At 38.4% G+C, this 24,153-nt stretch overlaps 1 protein-coding gene across 1 annotated transcript; it reads left to right on the plus strand.

Annotated features, from left to right (window-relative positions):
- The first annotated feature begins 2,488 nt into the window (after nucleotides 1-2,488).
- On the plus strand, nucleotides 2,489-22,386 carry RAB38 (RAB38, member RAS oncogene family). Its single transcript, XM_008500499.2, has 3 exons — nucleotides 2,489-2,857; nucleotides 10,807-11,087; nucleotides 22,234-22,386. Exons 1-3 carry the CDS (start codon nucleotides 2,653-2,655, stop codon nucleotides 22,384-22,386), a joined length of 639 nt encoding a protein of 212 aa, XP_008498721.1. The 5' UTR covers nucleotides 2,489-2,652.
- The last annotated feature ends 1,767 nt before the right edge of the window (nucleotides 22,387-24,153 follow it).

Here is a 24,153-nt window from a genome sequence, read left to right on the forward strand (position 1 = left end):
CAAGCTCTTATGGTTCTACTGGCTGCCCCTAACTGCAGACTCAGCTCTGACAGATGACATTGCATCAGCTCCAGGCCATGCACGCTTCCCTGGACACCTCTGCCTGTAGCAAATCGTTGGGTCACAGTAATGGGGTTGTATGCCTGAAAGGGATTAACTAGCATCAGCAAACAAGTCTGGCAGTGATTGCTTAAGACATGACCATCCAAAAGTATCAGCCTTCCCAGATGGCAGTGCTTACTATTCCCACATCAGAGCTGCAAATGAGCAATACATCCACACCTCCCTGCCCCACTGCCTTCAGATCCCAATGAAGCCAAACCAGGAGACCCATAGTTCAGGATGTGAAAACAGTCTTCCAAGAAGGTGGAGCAAAGTAACTGTGAGGGCCTTATCCCACCTCAGGAGGATTCAGCAGTCAGTGTCTATAAAAGCCAGTTCACCATGGAGTGAGGAGATCTGGGTATATCTTTCACTCAGCAAGACACATCAGTTCATGCTTCACGTTAGCTCAGCAAATCATTCCTCTAAATTCAAGGGAGCCTCCTACATGCTCACCCCAGATCTGAACACCTTGTAGCCCTATCACTACTGGTGTGACCTGTGAGTAAGCCTATGAGGAGCTCATTGTACCAGGGTGTTGCTGGGGCCAAGAATTTATCCAGGTTCAAAGAATTGGAAACTTGAGCAATACGATTATCCAGAGATATTTTGTTAGCTAATGCTAACAAAAACTTTGGAAGGGTGGTAAAGCCTCATGCTCCTGGGTGTAGGCCAGTTTCTAACTACTTACTAATTGCCTAAAACCTCCTCCAGTTACCCAGTATCTGCTCACATTGATGTCTCGTGCACTGTTTGCTGAGCACTGGTCAGCATCTCAAAAGGATAAAAGTTCAGGTGTAATTTCAGCCTCCCCCAAAGGCCAATTTCTTCACTTCCTAAGTTACCAAACCCTCTTAGCCTGTTCTTTTTTTAATCTGTAAAATGGGAATCTTCAGCTTGAAAGTTGAATTGAGAGTTCTGAGAAGTGCCTGGGTATTGGATCCTCTCTGAAAATGTTAGTGCTGTGCAGGTAAGATTCACAGACCACACAGTAGCAACAATAGGAAGCTTGAATCACAAAAATGTATTAACTGATTCAAGTAAACTGATTTTCTTCTCAAATTGCAGTCTTTTTATGATGTCTCTAGCTAAGAAGGCTAAGCCCTTTTAAATTTTATCTCCAAACAGAAAAATACAAATGACAGCTTGCTTTTGGAAAGAGAATTTATGTTATTGACATCTTATTGAAATTTTTTTAAAATCCTCAAATTACCCATTTCCACTTTGTGTATGTGTACATCTACAAACTTCAGAGACTGAGTTTAAGGATTGGCTAGAAAAGATTACATAACTTAAGTGTTCTGAATTCTTTGTCTGCTGAAATCCAGTTTTTGGACAGATGACAAATTTCTAATGCTATTTCAGTGCACATTTGGATAAGAATTCCATCATATAATAGCTCAGTAAGTGTAAAATGTGTTTTTATTTTAACAGGTTCATCAGTAAATGTAAAAATAACCTCACACACTATTTAAATTCTTCAGATTTGCTATCTAAACTGTTAAAATAATCAAACACCTCTAGGCAATGAAGAGATGTTTCCAGCTAAGCTGCCAAGTTGAAACTGTCACTGGGTGCTTCATTTAAAAATATAGGGTCAGCTATGTCAGTCATTTACTCAAATGTTTTCACTTGTTTGCAAATTTGATATCACTTGTTTTGGAAAATAGAGGACTGTTGAAAAACTGGCATTCATATGCTCTTGTTTTGCTGTGCTTTCATAACTTCTGATTATCAGAGTCATGGGATAAATCTGCATTTTTTGCATTTCAGAGTATAGTTGTATGAAAAAAACAAAGCATAATCTTCATGCTGCATTCAGGAGATGTGATAGGTGCAGACAGACAATCACAATTATCTTAATGAAATTTAAAATTCTGTAACTCTTATAATTAAATTCATCCAGACCTCTTTGTGTTGACACATGTAAAGATGCTTTATATTTCTAAAACCACCACTTCTACTCAAATAACTGCATTCACACTGACTTAGATTGTTTAAAACTAAATCACATCCAAAGTTAAAGTCACGTTGGTTTAGTTTTTGCACTTTAATGAAGGATTGAAACCTTTTAAAGATTTCTGCTTTTTTGTGGTGCCTGGCATTTTAGAGATGTCTGGAAGCAAGCACAGGGTGATAATTATCACAAAAAAAGATAGTGATTTTAAAAAAAGCATGTAAAACTAGCACACAACAGAAACACTGTCCTTCCAGCAAGGAGCAAAACAGGGAGCAGGACTGTTGCATGAATTCTCCTGAAAAGTCTTTAGCAGCTGGACTAATCCCGGGCACCTCGTGCTGACCTTTACACACAAACGCACAAAACTTTCTGAGAGACTTTCTTCCCCCAGTCTTTCACTTATTTCATCTCTCAGTAGGGCTGCCTGCTGGTCCTGGTGATCCTGCTTCCGTACAGAGAGAAAGAGCCTCCACCTACCTTCTATCCTTCCCTCCCTGGTTCCTCACTCCCTCTCTCCCCCGCGGGCTGGCAGGATTCCTCGGGCAGAGCATGCAATCAGTTCGCAGGGAGCAGCCGCAGCCACAGGAAAGATGCAGAAGCACAGTCAGAAGGAGCACCTCTACAAACTGCTGGTGATTGGGGACCTGGGAGTGGGCAAAACCAGCATCATCAAACGTTATGTCCACCAGAACTTCTCCCCCCACTACCGGGCCACCATCGGAGTGGACTTTGCTTTGAAGGTGCTGAGCTGGGATGCTGAGACTGTTGTGCGGCTGCAGCTCTGGGATATTGCGGGTGAGTACAGAGGAGAACCCTTTGCTCCATAATGCACCCAGAGACATTACAAAATACAGACCCAGACTCAGTTGTACTAATCTTTAAGTTGGAAACTCCCCCTGCCTATGCAGTGTGAGAGGAGATTGGGAACAGAAAACTCTAGGGGCAGCTTGACATGTTGGGGTTTCCCTAAAGCAGGCAGACCCACAAAAAAAAAGGGATGTCAGAGTGAATGCAACTTGTCCTGTCTGATGTTTCTCCCAAGTCCTTGGACATGTGCAGGGACATGGGCACCTCTCTCCAAATGCACAGTTCTTCCCCTGCAGCTGCCACTGTTCAGCTTCCCTCATTAGAGTACCACAACTCTGTGTTGGAAGGGAGAGTAACAAGAATGTCCTGTTACATCTATTTAATATTGTGGAAGAGGTGAGGGAGCCAAAAAGTTGGTTAATATTACTTTTATAGTTTAAAAATTAAGGGAAAAGTGTATTTCAGTTACTTGGACAAAATACCTTCCTTACTCCTTTCTTTCCTTCCTCCTTTTCTTCCTCTCTACCTTCCTTTCTTCATCCCAATGAAACATAATTTTTGGCATGCTTGAAAAGAGAAGTATCTCTATTTGGCAATAATTCTGCTCTTAAAAATGTATTTATTCACGTTTACTTGTCCTTACTACAACATCAAGAAAAAAAAGATTCTGGGCAGGAATAAAAAAAATAAAGAAGTACATCTATCCTTGTGTACTTACATAACTAAAACCCTAAACCCCACATATTTCTTATTGTTGCTGTTCATGTTTCAGAGTTTTTATACTTGGCTTCCAACTAAAACCACAACTTCTTATTTTTGCCACTCTCATTTCTAACAATTAATAATTTTTATTCAGTCCACAAAGTAATAGTTTGTCTTGATGACCTACTTCACATGCTATAAGTAATCATTTTCCATCCAGTGTATGTAGGAATCCAAGTACAGCTATAAAAACCATTTCCAGCAAAAAAGGAGGGTGTTACAAGAACTGAATTCAATTAAGAAGTTACATTTGTTAAGTAAGGAATAGAGCTGAAAATTATATCAGCTGTTAGGCAACTGTGCCAGCCTGTGGCCTGAGCTGTGGGTTCAGTGATCTGGTCTGGAACAGCACGGAGTAGAACTGGTGAAATGAGAAAATTCTTGACATTCTTATTGGCGGAGGGAGTGCCTTTCTTCTGCACTTAGCTGCCTGATGTCTGAGCTCTGAATTTGGCACCAAGGTACTAGACCTTATACAACAACACTGCTTTATGCAAAGCATGCCTAACCTCATCCTTTTTTGCACATCAGTATAGTCTTGTGGTTTGATAATATGAAATATATGCTCAGTTTTCTTTATTAAAAATTGGAACAATGGGAAAAGTGTTGCTTTACTGCTCACCAATGACCAGTTACAGCCATAAATAGGTACACATCCAACAAAACTTTGCTGCATGAGAAAAAGCATTTAATAGCAAATTCTGAATGCATCGGGGACTTAAAGAATGCATTTGCATGCCTTGTTTCAGAGATTTATTATACTACTAATCATGTGCTGGCAGATCATATGATGTAGCTTTCAGTCAGGCTGCAAAAGCAATTACACCAAGTTGTAGTGCTGAATGACTAGCGTGCTTTCTGAGTTATCACACATGACAGAGAGATTTGCAGCATAGTACTACATTTCATATCAATTGCTCAATTCAAAGCATCTCTCTGAAGGTCAAGACAGTGGCTGGTAATAAGAAGACTCCCTGTCTCATTTTAATGACTCCAGTGTAAGGAGCTTTAGATGTTGATGTATACAGAAAGTAAGTCCTGTAAGTAACACACTTAATTCAGACCAGCATGGTGGTGGTATAGAATTTATCACAATTAAGGCATCTGTCTGATGCAAAAAAAAAAAAAAAAAGTTGTTTAGAAGTGAAAGTGAAGTAAACTGATTGGAAATATAAAGGGAATTAAAGTGTTTTATCCTGGCTATGGCTGCTCATATATTACTACTTGCAAAACATAAATATATGAGGATAAGAGGGAGTAAATAAAATCTCTGGTTCCAGAACATTCTGTCTCTTTTGACAGAATATTTGTTATCAGGTCATGTTTATCTTTGCAGCTAAAGCAATACATTTTCAATATCTAACCAAACTGAAGGATGTTGTCTTGGAATTTAGAACATCTTGAATCAAAGCAAGTGCTGAAAATGTGTCAATATGTAAGTGTATATATATATATATATGTATTTGTATATATATCTCTACTAGGTATCATTTTAACTCTTACATCCTCACCTCCTCAGTTCAGCCAGTGAACTTACTAGTAAGCATAACGTGTATTCTTCCTTGCACTTCACTGTGTGGATCAGTAGATAGTAAATTTTTAACAATCCAAAAAGAATTTTATTAGAAATGTGTTGAGTAAAACAACTTTCAAGCTTATCTACATTACTGGTAGGAGTTACATCCATGATGACTTCATGGGAGGGGTGGCACACTCCAGCCATGGTGGGACCAAGCAGTTTACCCTTGTTTACCCCTGAAGACATAGGAAGAGAAAGCAAATTTGGTCAATCTGGTGTAATCTAATTTCATAGTTAAATGTTGTTTATATTTCTGTAACATATTTTTCTGTATTTTTTATTTGATAAACAAAATTGTGATAAGATCTAATAGCTAAAACTGAGCCTGCATTTATTTAGCTAAGTGATAAATGCTGAGCAGTAAGGATAACTAAACATTAAAAAAAAAATTCAAAGATAAGGTAGGTTCTGCATCACATATTATTACATTAAGATTTGGTGGTTTTAAAAAAAGCATTTATTCCTGAAGGAATATTGGACAAACCTTTATGGTTTATAATGTTGTGGCAACCTTAACAACACACTGGCATTAAAATCTATGAATTTATGTTAGACCAAGTGCCTAAAGTTTCAAGAGACTGAATTGTCAGTATTTTGTGTGGAAGGACACGTACACAGAAAAATTTTCCTTGTTTTTAATTTCCTTCCAACGGTTCCATTTTACTTCATTGAATGTCCCAGAGTCTCAGTTTTGGTGTTTCTGTCCCTCTCACTGTGTTCCATCACCTTTACTGATGTGTGATACATCTTTAAATCTTGCTCCTCTGTCAATTTTTTTGTGTTTCTTTATCTTTTCTGCTGTCTCTCTGTGAGTGTCCTTTAAATTAATTAATGGATTGTCAGAAGTAAACTCTTCATCATCTTTTGAACAAAGCAGCTGTGGCAGGGATGGTCCCTGCAGATGCAGGTTGGGACTTCTTTTAAAGAAACCAACTATTGCAGGCTGCAGATCCAGCTATATTTGCTCTTTGCTTCTCTGCAAGTCTACCCTCAGCAGTACTGACCATGTTTAATGCCCACACATCCCTAAAGACCAATTGTAGCTGCAGATTTACTGCAGGGAGCAGTTCTGTGAGCTGTGGTGGGCAGAGAGCAGAATCCCAGAGCTTCCCTCCTCCCCTGCCACATTTTCACAGCCATGTCAGCATCACTGTTATCCCTCTTGCTGAGGATGTGTGGGCTGGATTATTCATTTCATAAAAAGAAATGCTGGTTTGCTTTTACAAGGCTGGATCTTATCTTGTAAACAGCTGACCTGGCTCAGTGGAGAGATCCACACAGCATCAGTGGAAGAACAGTTTTGTTTCATTTCCTTGCAACTTTCACCTTCAGAAACAGCAGTTTTTGCACAGGTATAGGCAAATATGACAGCCACAGTAAAATTTTTAAGACTGCTGAGCTCTAGAAGGAGTAAACAGACCCTTCACTAATGCGAGGCACAGCACATCCTCAGTGGTTCAGAATCTTAAGTGGCTGCTAAGCATTGCAGTATATCTGCATAAATAAGATAGTCACGGTGATTTCTAGGCTAAGTTAACTTGAAACTACTGTTCTGCAAACATAAAAAAGTCCCTTGCTGTGATGGTTTTACTTCAGTATAGATTTGTGATAGGATCCATGAGCCTGATCCTACTGTCAGTTTGCTTTTCCACATTATGGAATGATGTATTTACACCATGTCAAGACTTGCTTAGCTTTCAATCTATAAAGACAGCAGCTTGAATTTAAGGGTTGAAATCCTGGAAGATATTTTGAAGTGAAAGGTAAACAAAATGTTTAAATCTCCAGAATATTTTCAGTCTTAGCTTAAGTCCCACTGTAAAGGACAGTGGTTCCCAGAAGCTTTTACCTCTTAAGATGAGGGATGGTCTCAAGAATTGAAATCCATCGTAAAACTGGGCACTAGGCAGTTCTAATCAATTTTTATCTTGCACTATATGTCAGATACTACAGGTGAGATGGTGAAAATTACCTGAGTTTTAGCACTTAATCATTTTTTTTATAACTTTATCAGAGATAAATTGTAGATTTCTGTGCAAGTCATAGAAAATTTATGTGAGGTGCATTTTTATAAAGGTTCAGCTGTATTGCTCTAAACCCATGAAATTATTCCTTTCCCTGGGGTAGATTGCCACAAATATTAGGATAAATATTCAGGCAGGTGCCATTCAGACAAGTAGTCCTTCATGTTAAAGGAAATCTTGTTGCTTTGGCACCTAGGTCTCACTGGGTGAGACACAGGTAGGATTCACCTGATTTAACAGTCAGACATTTTCTACTGAACCATTTGGTTATAGCTACTCAACCTGTGTACGACAGGGTGTTGAAGGAAGAGATTAAATATCTCCATAATGAAGCTTATGTGACCACCCTTAAATTCTGTCCTTGCTAAGAAGATGGCCTCTACATCTCTCTTTTCAGTCTCTGGCTACAAAGGGATCCTAGCCTTTGATACACCCAATTAATTTTTGAGAACCTAAATTAGAGTTTATGAATCCCAGCATAAAGCACCATCTCAGTGGGCAAAGGCCATCAGGCATGTGGGGCTTGATGCCAGATGCCAGTGGCCTTACAAGGGATGCAGTAAAGTACAATGGGCTTGATCATACAAGTATTTCACAGGTTTCTGACTCTTCCAATGAAAGCAAACCCCATTTTCCCCAGTCCTTCTTGCAAAAAAGCAGATTCTAATGGTCAAGGCTGCCTGCAAGATACCACTGAATGCCTAATGGCTGATCTACTTTCTAGCCTAATTAGTGTCTGAGCCATTGTGTTGCTGAAAACATAAGGCCAGATTCTGACACCTTTCATACAGCAAACAGTGCCTATTTTTATGAGATATTCAACTAAAAGAAAACATTTTAGGAGCCTCGTCTATTAAGATAGAAAGGAGAATTTTCACAAAAAATGGTCCTTCTGGGTCCTTAGATATTTAGCTATCCAAGCACAATGCAGACACTGGAGATCACTTATTTTCACAATATAAATTAAAGTAAAAACCACTATGCAAATGACATAAAAGTCCGTGGTTTATAAACCACCTCTTTCTCCATTCAAAGATGCATAATGTCTTTATGCCAACTATATTCATGGATGAAAAGTCCTTTTCAGAAAGTATTTAGGTACTTTGTTCACTAGCAGCCCCATTCTTTCTCTTTCTTTGAAGTGACCAATAATGAAAATTTAATGCAGGAGCTCTGTCCTCCTGCAGAAAACTATATACAAACCCGGTGGCTTCCCTGTGCAATGAAAAACCCTGGTATCTGCAAAAGCAGATGGAATCAGGAAGAGGAGTCAGTGTCACACCATCTGTCAAAACGCTGTGGGCTACTACACATCCAGACAGAAGATCCAGACACATCACAAGATCCTTTCATTCCTCTAATAACTTTGATTGGGTTTGATGAAGGATTTTATCATAGAATCATAGGATCATAGAATCATAGAATCGACTGGGTTGGAAGGGACCTCGGAGATCATCAAGTTTGACCCTTGTTCCACTACCGTTGCAGTTACTAGACCATGGCACTGAGTGCCACATCCAGTCTCTTTTTAAATATCTCCAGGGACAGAGAATCCACTACTTCCCTGGGCAGCCAATTCCAATGTCTGAATGCAGGTTATTGATTTAATTCATGTTCTATGACATGGCCCACCTAAATTAGAGCTCTGGGTCCCCAAAAATATGTGTAAGACCCAACTTCTTTCTTTGGCAGTTAGCCATTCTTACATCACCTACATCTCACCTACAGTGCAAACATCTCAAGAGCTTTGTGAAAGAAATATAAAGTACCACTGAAATAGAATGTACATGAAAAACTAAGTCTGTAGGGTGCTGCTTGCCTCACCGATAAGTCTCAACTCAGACCTTGACTTTTGTTTGAAGGCACCTTCTTGCAGATGAAAAAAATTGCTCAACAAGGAGATTATTGAATAGCACATGACTTAGCCATTCATCTGATTAGCCCACTGATAGGAATCATAAGACATTTTAATAAACCATAGCCATAAGAAAACTTCAGTATGACCTCCTATTTCTCAAAAATTATGTATTTCTATCTTGCTTTATCAATGGACACAGTGTTTGTTTAAGGTAAAAAAAAAAAGTCTAACATGACTGGGAGAAGACAGACACCCACTTTTGGTTTCTGTATCATGTGAATGACTTTCTCCTTCCTGAAACATCTTGTGCATAAAACTGAAGATAAATATCACAGATGATACTGGACCTGTAAGTGTATTCAGAACTATTTCCATTAAATAAAAATTCATAGTCTAGAAGCACAGGAATCAGCACTCTTCAATTCTCAACCCAGCCTATGTTTGACAGAAAACTTTCTATCAGATATAATCTCCACAGGTAACCTTCTAAGGGTCGGAGGCAGACTGTCAATCTTCTTGTCTTCCTAACCTACTCACACTTATGCACATGGAGAAAATAAGGCTAGAAACAGGTTTCCATTTAATGTTGTCTATTTTCATACCAACATTTCTCAGCTACGGAAGCATATGGTTAAATACAAGAGTTGCTTAAAGACTGCTGTGTGGTGAGGTGTTTCAGGAATTTATAATTCATTTTGAGATCACAGCTCAGCAGTAGACATCAATGGAAATTTTTCACTAAAAGAAATATTCTATGTAATTTTTTTCCATCCTTGCAAGAGCTTTTTCAAATCTCCCATGAAAACAGCATATATGTTAAAAAACCCAAAGCTTACCAACATGCCACACCTCAACATCGTGTGTTAATTTGTACACTGTTAATCATATAAAATAATTGCTATTTACAGATGCCTGTGTTTGAATATAATATTGCTAGCTCATAAAAATCATGTGAACAGCTTTCCAGAAAACACTTTGAATTCAGCAAATGAAATCATAAAGCTTCTGCACAGATCACATCTCCTTCCAGATCTCTTCACTAAAGAGCAATGCAGGTCTTTGTATTGCTTTTGCTGTGCTATTTCTTAGAATGTTTTCAAATTTTAAGGCTTTAAATTCACCTTTTTCACTTCTATGTTTTATTTTGCCAATAAAAGTAAATTCATAATGATCTAGTGCCTGGGTTGGCTCCAGAGCTTAATTTTGTTACTGTTGGTTTATTATCGCCTACATAATAATATTCTGGATCCTCTTCATGTATGAGCAGAGAGATTGTGTTAGATGTTTCCTGCAAAATACCATAGTACCAAGGAGCTTCCAATCTGATACCTATACTTTTTTTACTCCTATTTAATGTCCTAAAATGTAAACTAAGACCCCTGGCACTGTCCCCAAACCTGGAAATCTCTCATCTTATTAATACTGTACACTGAAATTCAAGCTTGTCCTAAAGTTACAAAATTTCCTTGGATATTTGTTTTAAAACATAATTTTTCATGTTATACTCACTTGTATTATCATTCAAATGAGTTTAGTGTGGTACTTATTAGTACCATTAGGCAAATGGTACTTTCCATAAACTTGCAAAATGAAGTCCTGCCTCCAATAATGTTCTCTTAAAAAACCTGCTACATGGAATATTGACTTTGATTCATAACAGTGATTTTTACAAGATGCTGTTGTTCTTTTTCTCTTCCTACTTTCTTCATCACAGGTCAGGAAAGATTTGGAAACATGACCAGGGTATATTACAGAGAGGCCATGGGGGCATTTATTGTCTTTGATGTTACAAGACCTGCAACGTTTGAAGCGGTGACAAAATGGAAAGAGGATTTGGACTCTAAGTTGGTTCTTCCAAATGGCAAACCTGTGCCGACAGTCCTCTTAGCAAACAAATGTGACCAGGGAATAGATGTTCTTATGAACAACGGCATCAAGATGGATCAGTTCTGCAAAGAAAATGGGTTCGTGGGCTGGTTTGAAACATCAGCCAAGGTAATGTTTCCATTACTTTTCAAATATTTCTCCAAGTACAGGGAAATTGGTTCCTAAAATAGCTCCTTCAGTTGAAATGTGTACATTGCAAAGCTCCTCTCTTCGTGCAATCAATTAGAGGTGAATTTGTAAATACATTTAAATTTCTTTTCAACCTTTTATTGCAAGGGAAATGCAATGGAATGTTCTGAAATACAGCTGCTCTAATATGATGCGCCAGCAGTAAAGGATGTAATCAGTCAACAGCTTACTGTGCAGTAGCCTGGGGAGGAAGATGACATTTGGCTAGACACAAAAAACTTACTCTTATGAATGATATGAGGATATTCTTCATCATTCTCAACAGTGAACATTGTCTCTAAATATTTATATAACCACTTTGCCTGAGAAATGCTGATTTGAGACAATAATTCTATTGTGTTAGATTCCAGCAAAAAGTCAACCTACCATTGTGCTTGTATGATGCTTACAGTTTTAAACTCTCATTTTCAAAAGCCTTTTGGGAGTAAGGAAAGATCAGTGGACAAAGTGCTGAATGAATTGCTCTGAGGTTCAATTCCTTCCAAATTTCCAGGCTAGCTATAAGAAAGTGGAAACAAAAATGAGAAAGGGAACTTGGACTTTCAGAGTATAAATCGTTGAGGTACTGTGGACCTACACATCAATTAAAGATTTCTTACATAATCTCAGTGCATGCAAGATTTGGATAGCTGGCATATGAAATATTAATTTGAGCACAACAGTTGAATGGATATTGTATTTATTGTTTTCTCCAATTATAAAATCTGGTGTCATCATTAACAGCTTTAGGGAACATTTGAATGTTTTACATGTAAACAGTTTCTCTTGGGCTTGACCTAGATTGTGAGGAGACTGAAAGCCAAAATGCTATATTCAGTTGTCTAATTTCTTTTAAGTACTCAATGAAAATTACTTAAGAATCTTTGGAGTATACACTTGTACTTTTCCGGTCTTGACTCCTTCTTTAAACATTTATATTTAAAAGAAGTCTTGCTTGTGATCAGTAGATATAACAGCAGGTGACTGGCAGGATGTCCTAGACTGTCTCAGGCATTGCATGGAGTCTGGGCTGAGATTGCAGCCTTCAGCACTTAAAGGGACCGAAAAGAAACGTGGGGACAAACCTTTTAGTAGAGCCTATTGTGACAGGACAAGGGATAATCTTTTTAAGCTAAAATGCAGTTGATTCAGACTAAATATAAGAAAAAAATTTTACAATAAGAGTGGAGATACTGGCACAGGTTGCCCAGAGAGGTGGTAGATGTTCCATCCCTTGAAATATTCAAAGTCACGGTAGATGTCCCTGCTCACTGCAGGGGGATTGGACTAGTTGACCATAAACGGTCCCTTTCAATCCAAACCATTCTATGATTCTATGGCTTTATGTCTTTGGTGTCAGTGTCTTTGCTTTCCCACTGAACGGGTCTTGAAACTGGTCAAATGAGTTTGTTTCTTCAAAATGCCATATGTAGACAGGCATTTTGGTCTAGGCCAATGTGCAAATTATCTTGCTCTACAAACAGCATAATTCCCATTGCTGCTTGTGCAAGACCTCATTTGAATTCAGATTCTTCACTGATTTGTGCTGGGTGAGGCCACCAGAATCCAATGTTCCTCTGGTACAGTAGCCCTAACTTTTACTATGGACAGTGTCCAGGTCAAGAAAGAGGATAATAACTCTGCTTATTCATGATGATTATGGCATAAAGCTAACTGTTACAGAAAAAAAAAAAAAAGACCACATACAACAAAACTCTTCGAAAAGCATTTGGAATGGCAGCTGCCAGAAAAAGATGTGGAGAGTTAGGAGATTATTATAGGACAAAATACTATTATTTGTATAAGGATGAAAGATTCTGACCATTTCCAATGTTTTTCTAGGTGTCTAGCTGTCATTCAGGATACAAATAATATGAAATATCTGGTTGTGAGTGTTTGGGATCTAGTTCACCAGTGGTGTGTAATCCCATACATGCTGTTTTCCTCAGAATTACTTCTTCTTCATTTCTGAGTCTGTATTTCCTTGGGACAAGAACTAATTCACTAAAAGCTGAGGCCCAAGGGAAAAACCACCACAAAAGTCATGTGAAGAGAAATGAATACTAGATTGTTTTAAAATGTTTGCATCTAAAAGACTCTCAAAGAAAATGAGAATGAACAGGATGGACCCTTGTTTAAAGGATTCAGGGACATAGTTTCGCTATTCTAGGTTTGTCTTAATAGTCTTGCAGCTGGTGGGTCCTCTTTGGCCTATGAGAATGTAATCTGTACCATGAATTCCATATGTCAGTCTCCAGCAAGCACCTATCCACCTCTTTAAAAGAACAATCATATTTATTGTGCCAAGGGACTTTGCAGGTCATGGCAGAGGATCAATGTAGAAAAAATTTCAAACATCATAAGTTTGATCACAATGATGGAGCTGCTCTTGGGCAGAACATGCAAAAGTTTAATGAAATTGCCACAGAAGAAAACTTCTCCAAGTTTTTCTAAGCCATATACAATTAAGACTTCAGATTATTTTACCTGAGGAAATATCTAAATTCTTCTTATTTTATCTACTTCAGAAACCTGAAGGTTTTTGAGGTTACCAGTGCAATCATATAGGAACAGAAAGTAATCCAACTATGGCAAGATTTATTTTCAAAAGCTACACACAACTGTTATCAGACTGTTTTCTGCTGCTATAGACTAAAGACAAGGACCTGCTATTCTGTACTCCCATACATGCTTTTCACACAGAGCTGGGGGCTTCTAAGTTTAAAATGATGCAAAGAAGAGTAATTCCTCTCCAGATAGAAGAATCACAACATTTAGACTAAGTTAGATCAGAATAATTTCCCCCTTGGTATAAATTCTAAACTAAAGCCCCCCCATTTTGTTTCTAAACAAAAGTAATTATTACTGTTATTTTTAAATATTGGAAGTTACATACATCTGGTATTCTTTCAGCCTAGGGCATAGTAAATAATTGAACTCTGGTGTGAGGAAAATAAAAACTAAGCTCTGTTTACTATAGGGAATAGAAACTCTTTTCTGAAGCAGGGTAACTCTGAGCATCATATTGCAGCCAACAGGTTTAGCAGTTCAAGTAAGTAATAACTTTTTTTTTTTTTTTTTTTCATATGGTATCCTGGAATAATTAGATCTCCAGAGGCTTTCTGGAGATGTGTTTTGAAACATTATCACCTTCAGAGCAAACTGAATAAGATTTATGCACTTTGGAAAACCAAAAGTGATTACTTACAAAAATACATCTCTTAGTTCTTGTTGCCTTGTAGAGAGCAGCATGTTATATATATGCCAACCATATTTCAAGCTGTAGATGGTTAGAAATTTTTGTCTGCAGCACAACTTCTGTCTGGCAGACTACACTAAAAATGATCCCTGTATTATTCCCTGGTGCTGTTTTCCTTAAGTTAGCAACTTCACTGTAAAACATTTGAGCCTCCTAATGCATTCTCAGGTACTATTTTCAATTCTTACATTAATTTAAAGGAAATACTCAACCTGTTTCAATCTTTTGCTCCATACAAAAATAGGAGATTTTTTTCTGATAGTTTGCCATGTAAGAACAGCCTTGTTGGGCAGCAGCACAGTGCAGTGTAGTCATGAGTTATACATATCACTATATATCTGGTAGAGAGCCTGGTGTCTTTTATATATGCATATCTAGTTGGTTCATATTATTGCAAACTGAAAACCTAGACTAGACAGTCATGAAACAATATGTAGCAGTAAATTCTTTAGTAAGTTTCATTACCACAATATTGTGAAAGATGCATTTTTTTTAAAGTACAGAAATTTCACCTTCCTGTCACACATTTATTTGGCCATCATGTGGTCAGAGTCGCTGAGAGCTCCACTCACATTTCCAAGCCTTGAAACTGTTTTCACCACCATTCATAGTTTAAAGAGGCAAGCTTTTCCCATACATCAGAAAGCAATAGTTTCAAGCTTATTGTCACTTTATAATGAAAATGGAACTTGTGCATCAAAACAGACAAGTCAGGCGAAACTAAATCTGTCTGAAAATAAATGCTTCATAAATAAATCCAAATACATTAGGACTGACTGTGGCTGTGCTGTGATTATGCCCAAGTTCATCTTGTCCCTGCTGTAATTCCACTGTCAGCAACACAGAATTTGGTGAGAAGACATCCACTTTTTGTCCAGATTACCCAGTGAGGCTGGTAGTTGTGCTTTTCAGATCCTTACCAAACCAACTAAAACCCACAGCCCCACGTCTGCTGAACATCTTTGCCTGGAGACTGAATGAATCACAGAATTATAGCCTGTTAGAGGTTGAAAGGAACCTCAAAAGATCATCTAGTCCGACACCCCCCCCAGAGCAGGGTCACCTATAGCAATTCACATAGGAACACATCCAGGTGGGCTTTAAATGTCTCCAGGGAAGGAGACTCCACAACCTCTCTGAGTAGACTGTTCCAATGCGCTGTCATCCTCAGTGAAAAAATTCTTCCTTATATATCTGTAGTTACCCAACAACTTATCAAAGATGATGGAGAGCAGCCTAGCAATGACATCCAGCAGTTCCCTCACCACCCATTGGTGCATCCCATCAGGACCCATGGTTTTTCGGATGTCCAGACTCATTAAGTGATCCTCAACCCTGTCCTCATGAACACTGACTCTCTGGGATATTTGGACACATCCTATTTGGACCTTGAAAACTTAAAGAATATTTCCTCCTTTTGGAAACATGGATATTAAACAGTATGTCCTTTCTGCAGCATTTGTCTGACAGCCTACAGTGTGTCACAGTGCCCAAGCATGGGACTAGAAGTCAGGAGTCCTCTTTGCCACCAATCTGAGTGACCTTCAGAAAGTCACTGTTGTCTGATCCAGCCTCTTCCATAAAGCAAGGACAGCAATTCTGCTTATCTTACCCGTGAACCCTATGAATGGGTCAGGCTCTACTAGCCCTACTTTAGATCATAGATTTTTCAGTTCTTCTGACTGGACAATGATTAGGAAAGCTGAAAAATATCCCAAGCTATACAGTAGACTTGCAGAACAGAGTATGTGGTTTCAGCTTCCAGAAAGCCAAATGAGATCTGGATCTGTAAATTAGGCTGACACACTACAGCTGGTCTGCTGATCTGGGAGCAGAAACCAAAGCAATCCATTTGAGACTACCAGACCCAGTTAGGGATATGTAGCTCTCTACATTGTCTTTTTGATTCACTCAAAAAAGTTTCTAACCAATTTCATCACACAGAGCCTGAGCTCTTACCATAAAAACTTTTACCATAAAAACAAGAAATGAAGCTGACACTTAGGGCAGAAAGTTTCAGTTCAGGTACACAGTCCTGTACAGAATCCTCTGCAGAGTTTATTTCTTGTAACAGAGAAGATGAGTTGCTTCAGTTCATCCTACAAGTATTAGAGCTGTCCTATATCTCTCTAGATCAATTCTATGAAATATGTTATTTAGTGCTGGCCAAAAGACGAAAATTCACAGAATGAAAAGACTTTTGAAGTTGGAAAGGACCTCTGGAGGTCATTTAATCCAACAATTTTGTGGCAGAATACCAGAATCTAAAAATTCAATTACAGAAATTATCTTGTTCTCGGGGTTGCAGTCACAGTGTTTCACATCCATTAATTTCATGCATCTGGATGGCTTTTAACCTGCATGTTGGTGTTCTCCTAGAAATACATCCAAAGCAGGATGGAACAGCATTTTAATAAGGCTCTGCTGACCATGGTTTCCAAAGTTGTGGAGCTGTTTTCTCAGGTTGCTTTTTCCACGGGAGTGTAGGTTTAAAGTCATATCTCTGCTCCTGGCTTTTAGTGCATTATAGAAATAAAATGTCAAATCTATATGATTCTCATTAGACTCACACCAAATATCTGAACATTTTAGAATTTGTAAATGTTTACATAAGAGAAATTGATTTCCTTCAGCTTCAGCAGCAGAGTCTAAGGTTCTTCTCTTTAGTAGAGCTGGCTTGGACCTCCCCAAGTGCCCATGTTAAGTAACTATGCTTGACTTTCAAGGTTAAATTTAGAAGCATCATGTTCAGCCAGAGAAAGAAACTACCCAAATCTAGAAAGGGGATTTATTTCATATATTAACATGGAATGCTCTAAATGTTAATGTTCTAGATCTGCAGTAGAGATTACAGAAAAAGCAATCCAAAATGCAAAGAACCTTGCTGAGCCTGTGTACTGCTTTGGGGCATATTCAATAAAGTATTTATTTTTCCTTCAGCTGATTGTTGCATTGCAAGACTATGACATAACTTCCCATAGCAATAGGTTCAAAGGTTTTAAATCATAGAGTTCTCCTTTCATGCCTCAAGTTGCTCTCCTTTCCACAAAACTGCCCTTTGAAAAGTTACATCTGAAGGAGATCAGTCTACAAAGCAAACTGTAATTTCATTTGTCTCTTCTGGTGCGCCATTCTGGCTTTCACAGATTGCTCAGAGTTATTTTCTTTTCTTTGCTTTTTTTTTTTTTTTGGTAAATGAATAAAGAGTAGCATGTGCTGATTTTTGCTTTTTCATCCCTTCTTGATGAGGTTAAGAGAAAGACTGACTCAAGCAGTCAAACATCATTCATTACAGGAGCATAAAAATCACAGAAATGGGTTAGGCAAAAAGAAATGGGATCAGGCAAGCAGAGGTGCTCAGGAAAAGGTTTTGTAAATCTAGCATCCTAAATCAGGATGCCAGTGTGAGAAGTAGAGAAAAAACAGAAAGAGAAAACTGATAGCAACAAAGGCACCAAAATATAGGTAAGATCCTTTCTTCCTGGTCTTGCAGCAAAAAGTTTCCCACAAGTCTTGCGAAGAAAAATTGTTGCCCACATACATTACCAGATTTCAAATTGTGCCATCTTCCACTTTCCAACTAGACACCAGGTGCTGGACCCAGCTTCATGCTGGACCGGTTTCTTCTGTTTGGGGTTCTGCAGAAGAAGCAGCCTTAATAGTAGTGTAGGTAGATAGACTTTTCTCGGTGTTTCAAGAACTGTGAAGGTAAAAATTGCCTCAGAGGAGGTTGTAAAACAAACCAAAGCATTATGTGTTCATCTAATACCATGAGAAGAGCTAGATAACCCCTGAACAACTGATGTTCAGAAGTGGCTCCACCAAGGAGGCAGAGCAGGGTCCTCAATATGACATAAAAATTTTTCATATGAAAGGAAGTAAGGAAAATTGAGGAGAGGAGAGGAGAGGAGAGGAGAGGAGAGGAGAGGAGAGGAGAGGAGAGGAGAGGAGAGGAGAGGAGAGGAGAGGAGAGGAGAGGAGAGGAGAGGGAGAGGAGAGGGAGAGGAGAGGAGAGGGAGAGGGAGAGGGAGAGGGAGAGGGAGAGGGAAAGGAGAGGGAGAGGGAGAGGGAGAGGGAGAGGGAGAGGGAGAGGGAGAGGAGAGGAGAGGAGAGGAGAGGAGAGGAGAGGAGAGGAGAGGAGAGGAGAGGAGAGGAGAGGAGAGGAGAGGAGAGGAGAGGAGAGGAGAGGAGAGGAGAGGAGAGAGGAGAGGAGAGGAGAGGAGAGGAGAGGAGAGGAGAGGAGAGGAGAGAGAGGAGAGAAAGAGATGCAAGGCAAGGAAAAATGGAAAAGTCTGGACTGCAGTAATCATCATAATTGCTGTAGTGTTTGGGGGAGAAAAAGCCATAAGGGAGATGACAATTAAGGCATTTTTAACATAGAGACCCAGTGAAAAATTTTTTTTCATTCTGTTGTTTAAAATACATTTTTTCTTCTTTTTTTAAATACGATGCATTTTAATTTTAGGCATAAGAGGGGCTGTTTCCTTTTTTCAGTGCATTCAGTAGGGTGTCAATTATACATCTCTGTCCAATCAGGTGCCCTGGTTGTCAGTTTCTTCATATTTGTTGTGTGGATTTTCACCTGCTCCTATTTCTCTGTCCTTTCCTAGATTTCCTTTAGACACCTCCTGCTCTCTAAAGTTACCAGGTCTCTGGCTATCTGTGTTTGGATAGCAGATCAGCTTGCACTGTCTGTAGCTGCTTTGCTGCCTAGCAGAGTATTGATTTTGGCTTTTTTTTTTTTTTTTTTTTTTTTTCTGTAAAACACACTCTGGGAAGGGAGGTGCAGAAATCAATATTTCATTAGACACACCAGAATACAGCAACATCTGATCCACAGACCTAGGGCTTGGAGTAGACACCATAGGGTCAGGATTGTAACAAAAGGCAGCAGAAGCATCAGAAAGGCAGCGGTCAAGGCAGAGCTGGGAGAGCAGGAGCTGCTCTGTTGGCATGAGCACAGGCTCCTTGTAGCAAGTGACTTAACATGCCACTTCTCATCAGTACCATGTACCAGTTGTCAGCTGAACCTTGGGAGAAGGCAGGAGCCAGACATAAGCTCAAAACCAGCTGCGCTTTCTGCCAGAGTCACCCTTCCTCTATAGTCCCTCTATAGTCCCCCTTGTACTGCAGCAGAAGTTTTAATACATTTTAGGCAGTTCATATAAATTGTTAGGATGAGATGATGCCTCTCTGATCCAACACTGTGGGCAGGACTTATTTCTTTCCTCTTATACAGGACAAAAGGCAGATTTTTAAATGCATGGGTGTGAACACTTTAAATAGGGAATCCCTGCAACCCAGCCCATTTTTGCTTGATGAGGAAAAGCTCAGGGATATAAACCTACATTCAGTGTATCTGAGGGGATGGTGTCCTGACAGAGAGGAAGGTGGACATGACCTGAAACTGAAGCCATTTTCAAGGGAAGTGTCCAGAGATGAGAAAAATATCTGTCTGATTCTAAAACCAGAGAAATAACAAACTCAATCTAAATTGCAAATAGTGATGTAATAACGATTATGGGTCACCTTTGGTAAATAATTTCATGAGAAGGAGCAATGTGGAAAACCAGAAGGTTTTAATTTTCATATTCCCCAAATTAAATACTTTGACTTTTTATGTCAAAACAATACTTACATGTTCAAATTTGGTTTTCTTCCCTCCAAAAAGATATGTAAGTTTAAAAAGAGGTTTAATAATCAAATTTCACTTTAGTTTGAGTTCTGGCTGAAGTCAAACAGCATTGCTTTTTCCTTCTGAATTTTTAGGCTCAGGTATGGCACATACATCACCAGTGGGATGAAGGGTGTCCACTTATGCACATTTTATGCTTCTGTTGTTTTGGGTTTTTTCTTCCTTTCCCACTCTGAAAGTGGGAATATATATAAATAAATAAAATTCTGATATTAAGCCTTTGACAAAGAGGGTTTCTGTTAATATATCTGAACATTAATCACTTTGGACCCAATCTTAAACAGCCCCTAAGACATTATTGAAAAAATGCATGCTTCCATCCAGGGAGAAAAGCAGCACATGGGTAAATGATGTGCTTATTAGTCCATTAATAAAGACATGGCAAATGTAAAAGTTTTTACATGCTTTCTAAGAAGTACTGAGAGATATTTTTCATTGTCTGTTTTTCTAATAAAATTTCACAGTGTTCAGAATAAGACTTGGTGCATGCTTGAGGAATTTGTTTATCTGGTCTGAGAAAGCTGTGTGATACCCCAACATTTTAACATCTCAGAACAGAGCTGATTCCCAGCTCTGTGTTACTTTCTAGGGCTTAGTGTGTAAACGAATTGTCTAAAGATTTTCTTTTTTCAAACAACTGATATTCTTTAGAAGACTAAGATCAAATATTTAGTTTTCCACGTAGCTGAAGAAACCTGTGAAATCTTGGCACTGATTAACATTTTCAGCTAGATCCCCAGATATCAGATCTTCACTGTGGTTCAAAGGGACAGTCAATGCTTTGCTGCTAATTTCAAAAGGACTGAAAATCAAGCTCACAGAATCCATTGCTTTACCATAGCTTTTGATCATCATATAATTGTAACATTTCTACTGAAACACACACACTTTTCATTCTTTTATAGCTGTACTTAAGACTTAGGCCACTTATCTGAGATTTTTTTTGAATATGCATGAGCAAAAAAATGTTTAAAATGCTAAATTTTACATTTTATTTGTGTTGATGAACTGATGCTGAGCGTTTGCTGCAGGCAGATGTCATGGCATTGTGTGCATGGGTGCTTATGGTCTCAGTAGAACAGACTTCAGATTCAGCTTGGAAATCTGTGTAATCTTAGATAGCAAATAAAACGGTAATATTTATGGAGCAAGAGTAGGATTATGTGCCTATACATAAATATATATATACATCTGTAAGCATTTCTAAAGGTGGTTGTGTGATATGACTTCCCAGAAGAGTGAAGCTAGAGAGGTTTCCATCTCCTATCACATAACATAAATTACCAGTGCAAAAAGAGTAGAAGAGTGTCTTTAAGGCCAGAAAGCCTGACTTTTCATTCCAAACACACCAGGGGCTGTCATTAAAAAAAAAATAAATATCCGTACCCAGTATTCCTGCTTAATCTATATGCTGTGCTGAGTCTCACTGATCAGCCTGCTTCAGCATTTTTTATTCTAGAGACAGAGTAAGAGTTGCTGGAAATCAAATGTGCTGTTGCAGTAAGGCACATGTAGGAAAAGAGATGCTTTGCCTTTTGTTCTAAACCTTTAGAGTGAAGATTTCTGTCTTACAAATGAAATCAATGGTGATACAGCTCTTTTGAAGCAGTGTACCAACCTCCACAAAAATGAGGACTCCAAATGATATAGAACTTTTTTTGCTGTGTTGTGAATAACTTGAGATTGTATAACTTATCCAATGAATCTCGTTCATCATAGGTTCTGAGCACTGTACACAGAAGCTTCCTGAAATTATGGGAAAAGCTTTAAAAATAAATGCTATTGATTGCTGATGGTAATTGCTGATAGGTAATTAATAATTTGAAATTTTGCATCTGCTTTGGCATTGATCTAGCATTTGGTTTTTTATGTTAGTGAAGCAGTCAGATCACCAATATTTTGTTGTAATTTCAAGTGAATTCTGTGTATAATTTAAAGGAGATGCATCATAATATAAACATAGCTAACTTTAAAACCACAGTAAGGATTATTTAATACCTTCAGTTTTCAAGATCTGTTTATTAAGGAAAATAAACTTTTGATGTTGCCTAGAAAAAACATTATGCACAGGGAATATGCAGCATGGTGTAATTACATTGACTAATCAACCTCTCTTTTTCTTTAACTTGCAGGAAAATATAAACATCGATGAAGCTTCCAGATGCTTGGTGAAACACATCATTGCTAGTGAGAGTGATCCAGTTCAGTCTGAGGAACCAGATATTATAAAACCACACTTGAATTCATCCAAGGTTGTCACTTGTTCAGCTTGCTTTAAATCCTAAGAGACTTCTAGACTATTACAAAAGCTGAACAACTATGATTCACAATGTATACTTTATCCAACGTATCCAGTCTGCCTAGATTGTCCATAAGCAGATTGTAATTTTCTCAAAAATATATTTAAAATTTTCCATAATTTTTTACAGCTAAATTTTTTTATGAGCTGTTCATTGGAAGCAACTAGTCAAAACTGTCTGTGTCTACTGGTCAAATAAGTCTCATGTTTTCCCAGTTGCATAGCACCAACAGGAATATCAGAACCTGTTTCATTGCTATGTGGTTTCTGAAAGCTCATATTTGTGATGTGACTGCAGTAATACTACTGCTTTTTCATTGGCCCTCCAGCCTCTCTTCTCAATACCCTGACCAGGCAGATGTCATCATTACACTTTTTTGTCACCCCTCACACTTAAATTATCTTGTTTCATAAAGGAAGATAATGATAACAAAACATGGCTTTTAAGAAAGAGGCAACAAAAAAGTTCACAATGAACTATTGCAAGTTCAGCCTCCTAGATGAAGTGGCAGGACTGAACATGAAATAATCTTCCAAGTCATTCAGATATCCAGAAGAGCTCAGCTTTGTGAGGCTAAACCTAAGTTAGTTTTTACTGCCCCCTTATGAAGAGTTAAATTCTCATGGTTGTTAACATTGTCTTCAGGCAAAGCAAGATGAAACAAGGCGAGGGCAACATGTGACAAAAAAGGAAATTGGGGATACAGTCTCATAACTGAAAAGACAGAGTTTTCAGGAAGGCTATCTATTCTAGAGAGCCAGCATCTCCTCTGAAAAGCATTCACTGGATATATTCCTTCCTCTTCATCCACACAGATGTTATCCTTGTGTGTTTAAATGCTGCACACTCTATAAGGCCCTGTATGCATCCCTCCATTATGTTGATTCTCTTGGGAAAATTCACTATCCACACAATAATGTAACAGCTGAGCTTTTCAGAAATGCCTGTAGGTTGAATAGGAGGATGGTTGCTTTCTGATAACATTCTTCTAAGCACCAGAATTATATGAAGGATCATAGGAAGCAAAATGAAACCATCCTAAGAAACACTCCTGGAATATGTGCAGAATTTGTTGAGCTGTACTGTGGAAATGAAAGGGCTGATTTTCAGAGTCTCACAAAATAAGTGGTTGGGTGGAGAGTCATTCAGACAAGTGTGTCTAGTCAAGAAGTCTTGACAACTGGCTGCAAATAACTGCAAGAAAAATTTTGCCATAGACAAATCACTTCCATTTTCTTCTTCCTACTCAGCCTTTTCCCTCCTAAGCTGTGAACTTGCAGTGACAGGACCTGTCTTCTGAGCTGGGTTTCTGTCCTTAGGGATGTGCAACACTACGGAGGGGAGGAGGCAGAATCTCATGATCTCATGTTTGCAGACATCACTGCAATACTTCACCAAATACTTAATTAGAAATGAAGTAGTGAAACTCTCAAAGGCTAGTAAATATTTTGCTTTGGGTAAGCAAAATCTAAAAAAAGATCAAGCTGATTTTACCTGGTGAGACCTATGAGGTTCCTGTGCCTCTGAAGTTCAGCCTGTTACTGAATGTTCTGTTGCTATATAGGCACTACAGAGGAGACCCAGGGACAGAGACAAAGTTTTTTATGTGCTCTTCCTAAAGCCTTAAACTGATATATTTTTGTCTCAGAATTTTAGAATAAGAAAGCAAGGTCTGCAGTTCTAAAAATAAAAAGCCACCTCCAGAATTAATCTGCACACACACAAATAGATGAAAGATTCCAAATATATCAT

This window comes from Calypte anna, chromosome 1 (assembly GCF_003957555.1).
Source record: "Calypte anna isolate BGI_N300 chromosome 1, bCalAnn1_v1.p, whole genome shotgun sequence".
Lineage (NCBI taxonomy): Eukaryota > Metazoa > Chordata > Aves > Apodiformes > Trochilidae > Calypte > Calypte anna.

What these genes read in the sequence shown, in the direction of transcription:
- RAB38 (XM_008500499.2), top strand. Translation starts at nt 2,653, where the DNA reads ATGCAGAAGCACAGTCAGAAGGAGCACCTCTACAAACTGCTGGTGATT. An exon ending in GCAGCTCTGGGATATTGCGG is followed by an intron (nt 2,858 to 10,806) that starts GTGAGTACAGAG and finishes TCTTCATCACAG; the next exon opens with GTCAGGAAAGATTTGGAAAC. An exon ending in GGTTTGAAACATCAGCCAAG is followed by an intron (nt 11,088 to 22,233) that starts GTAATGTTTCCA and finishes TTTAACTTGCAG; the next exon opens with GAAAATATAAACATCGATGA.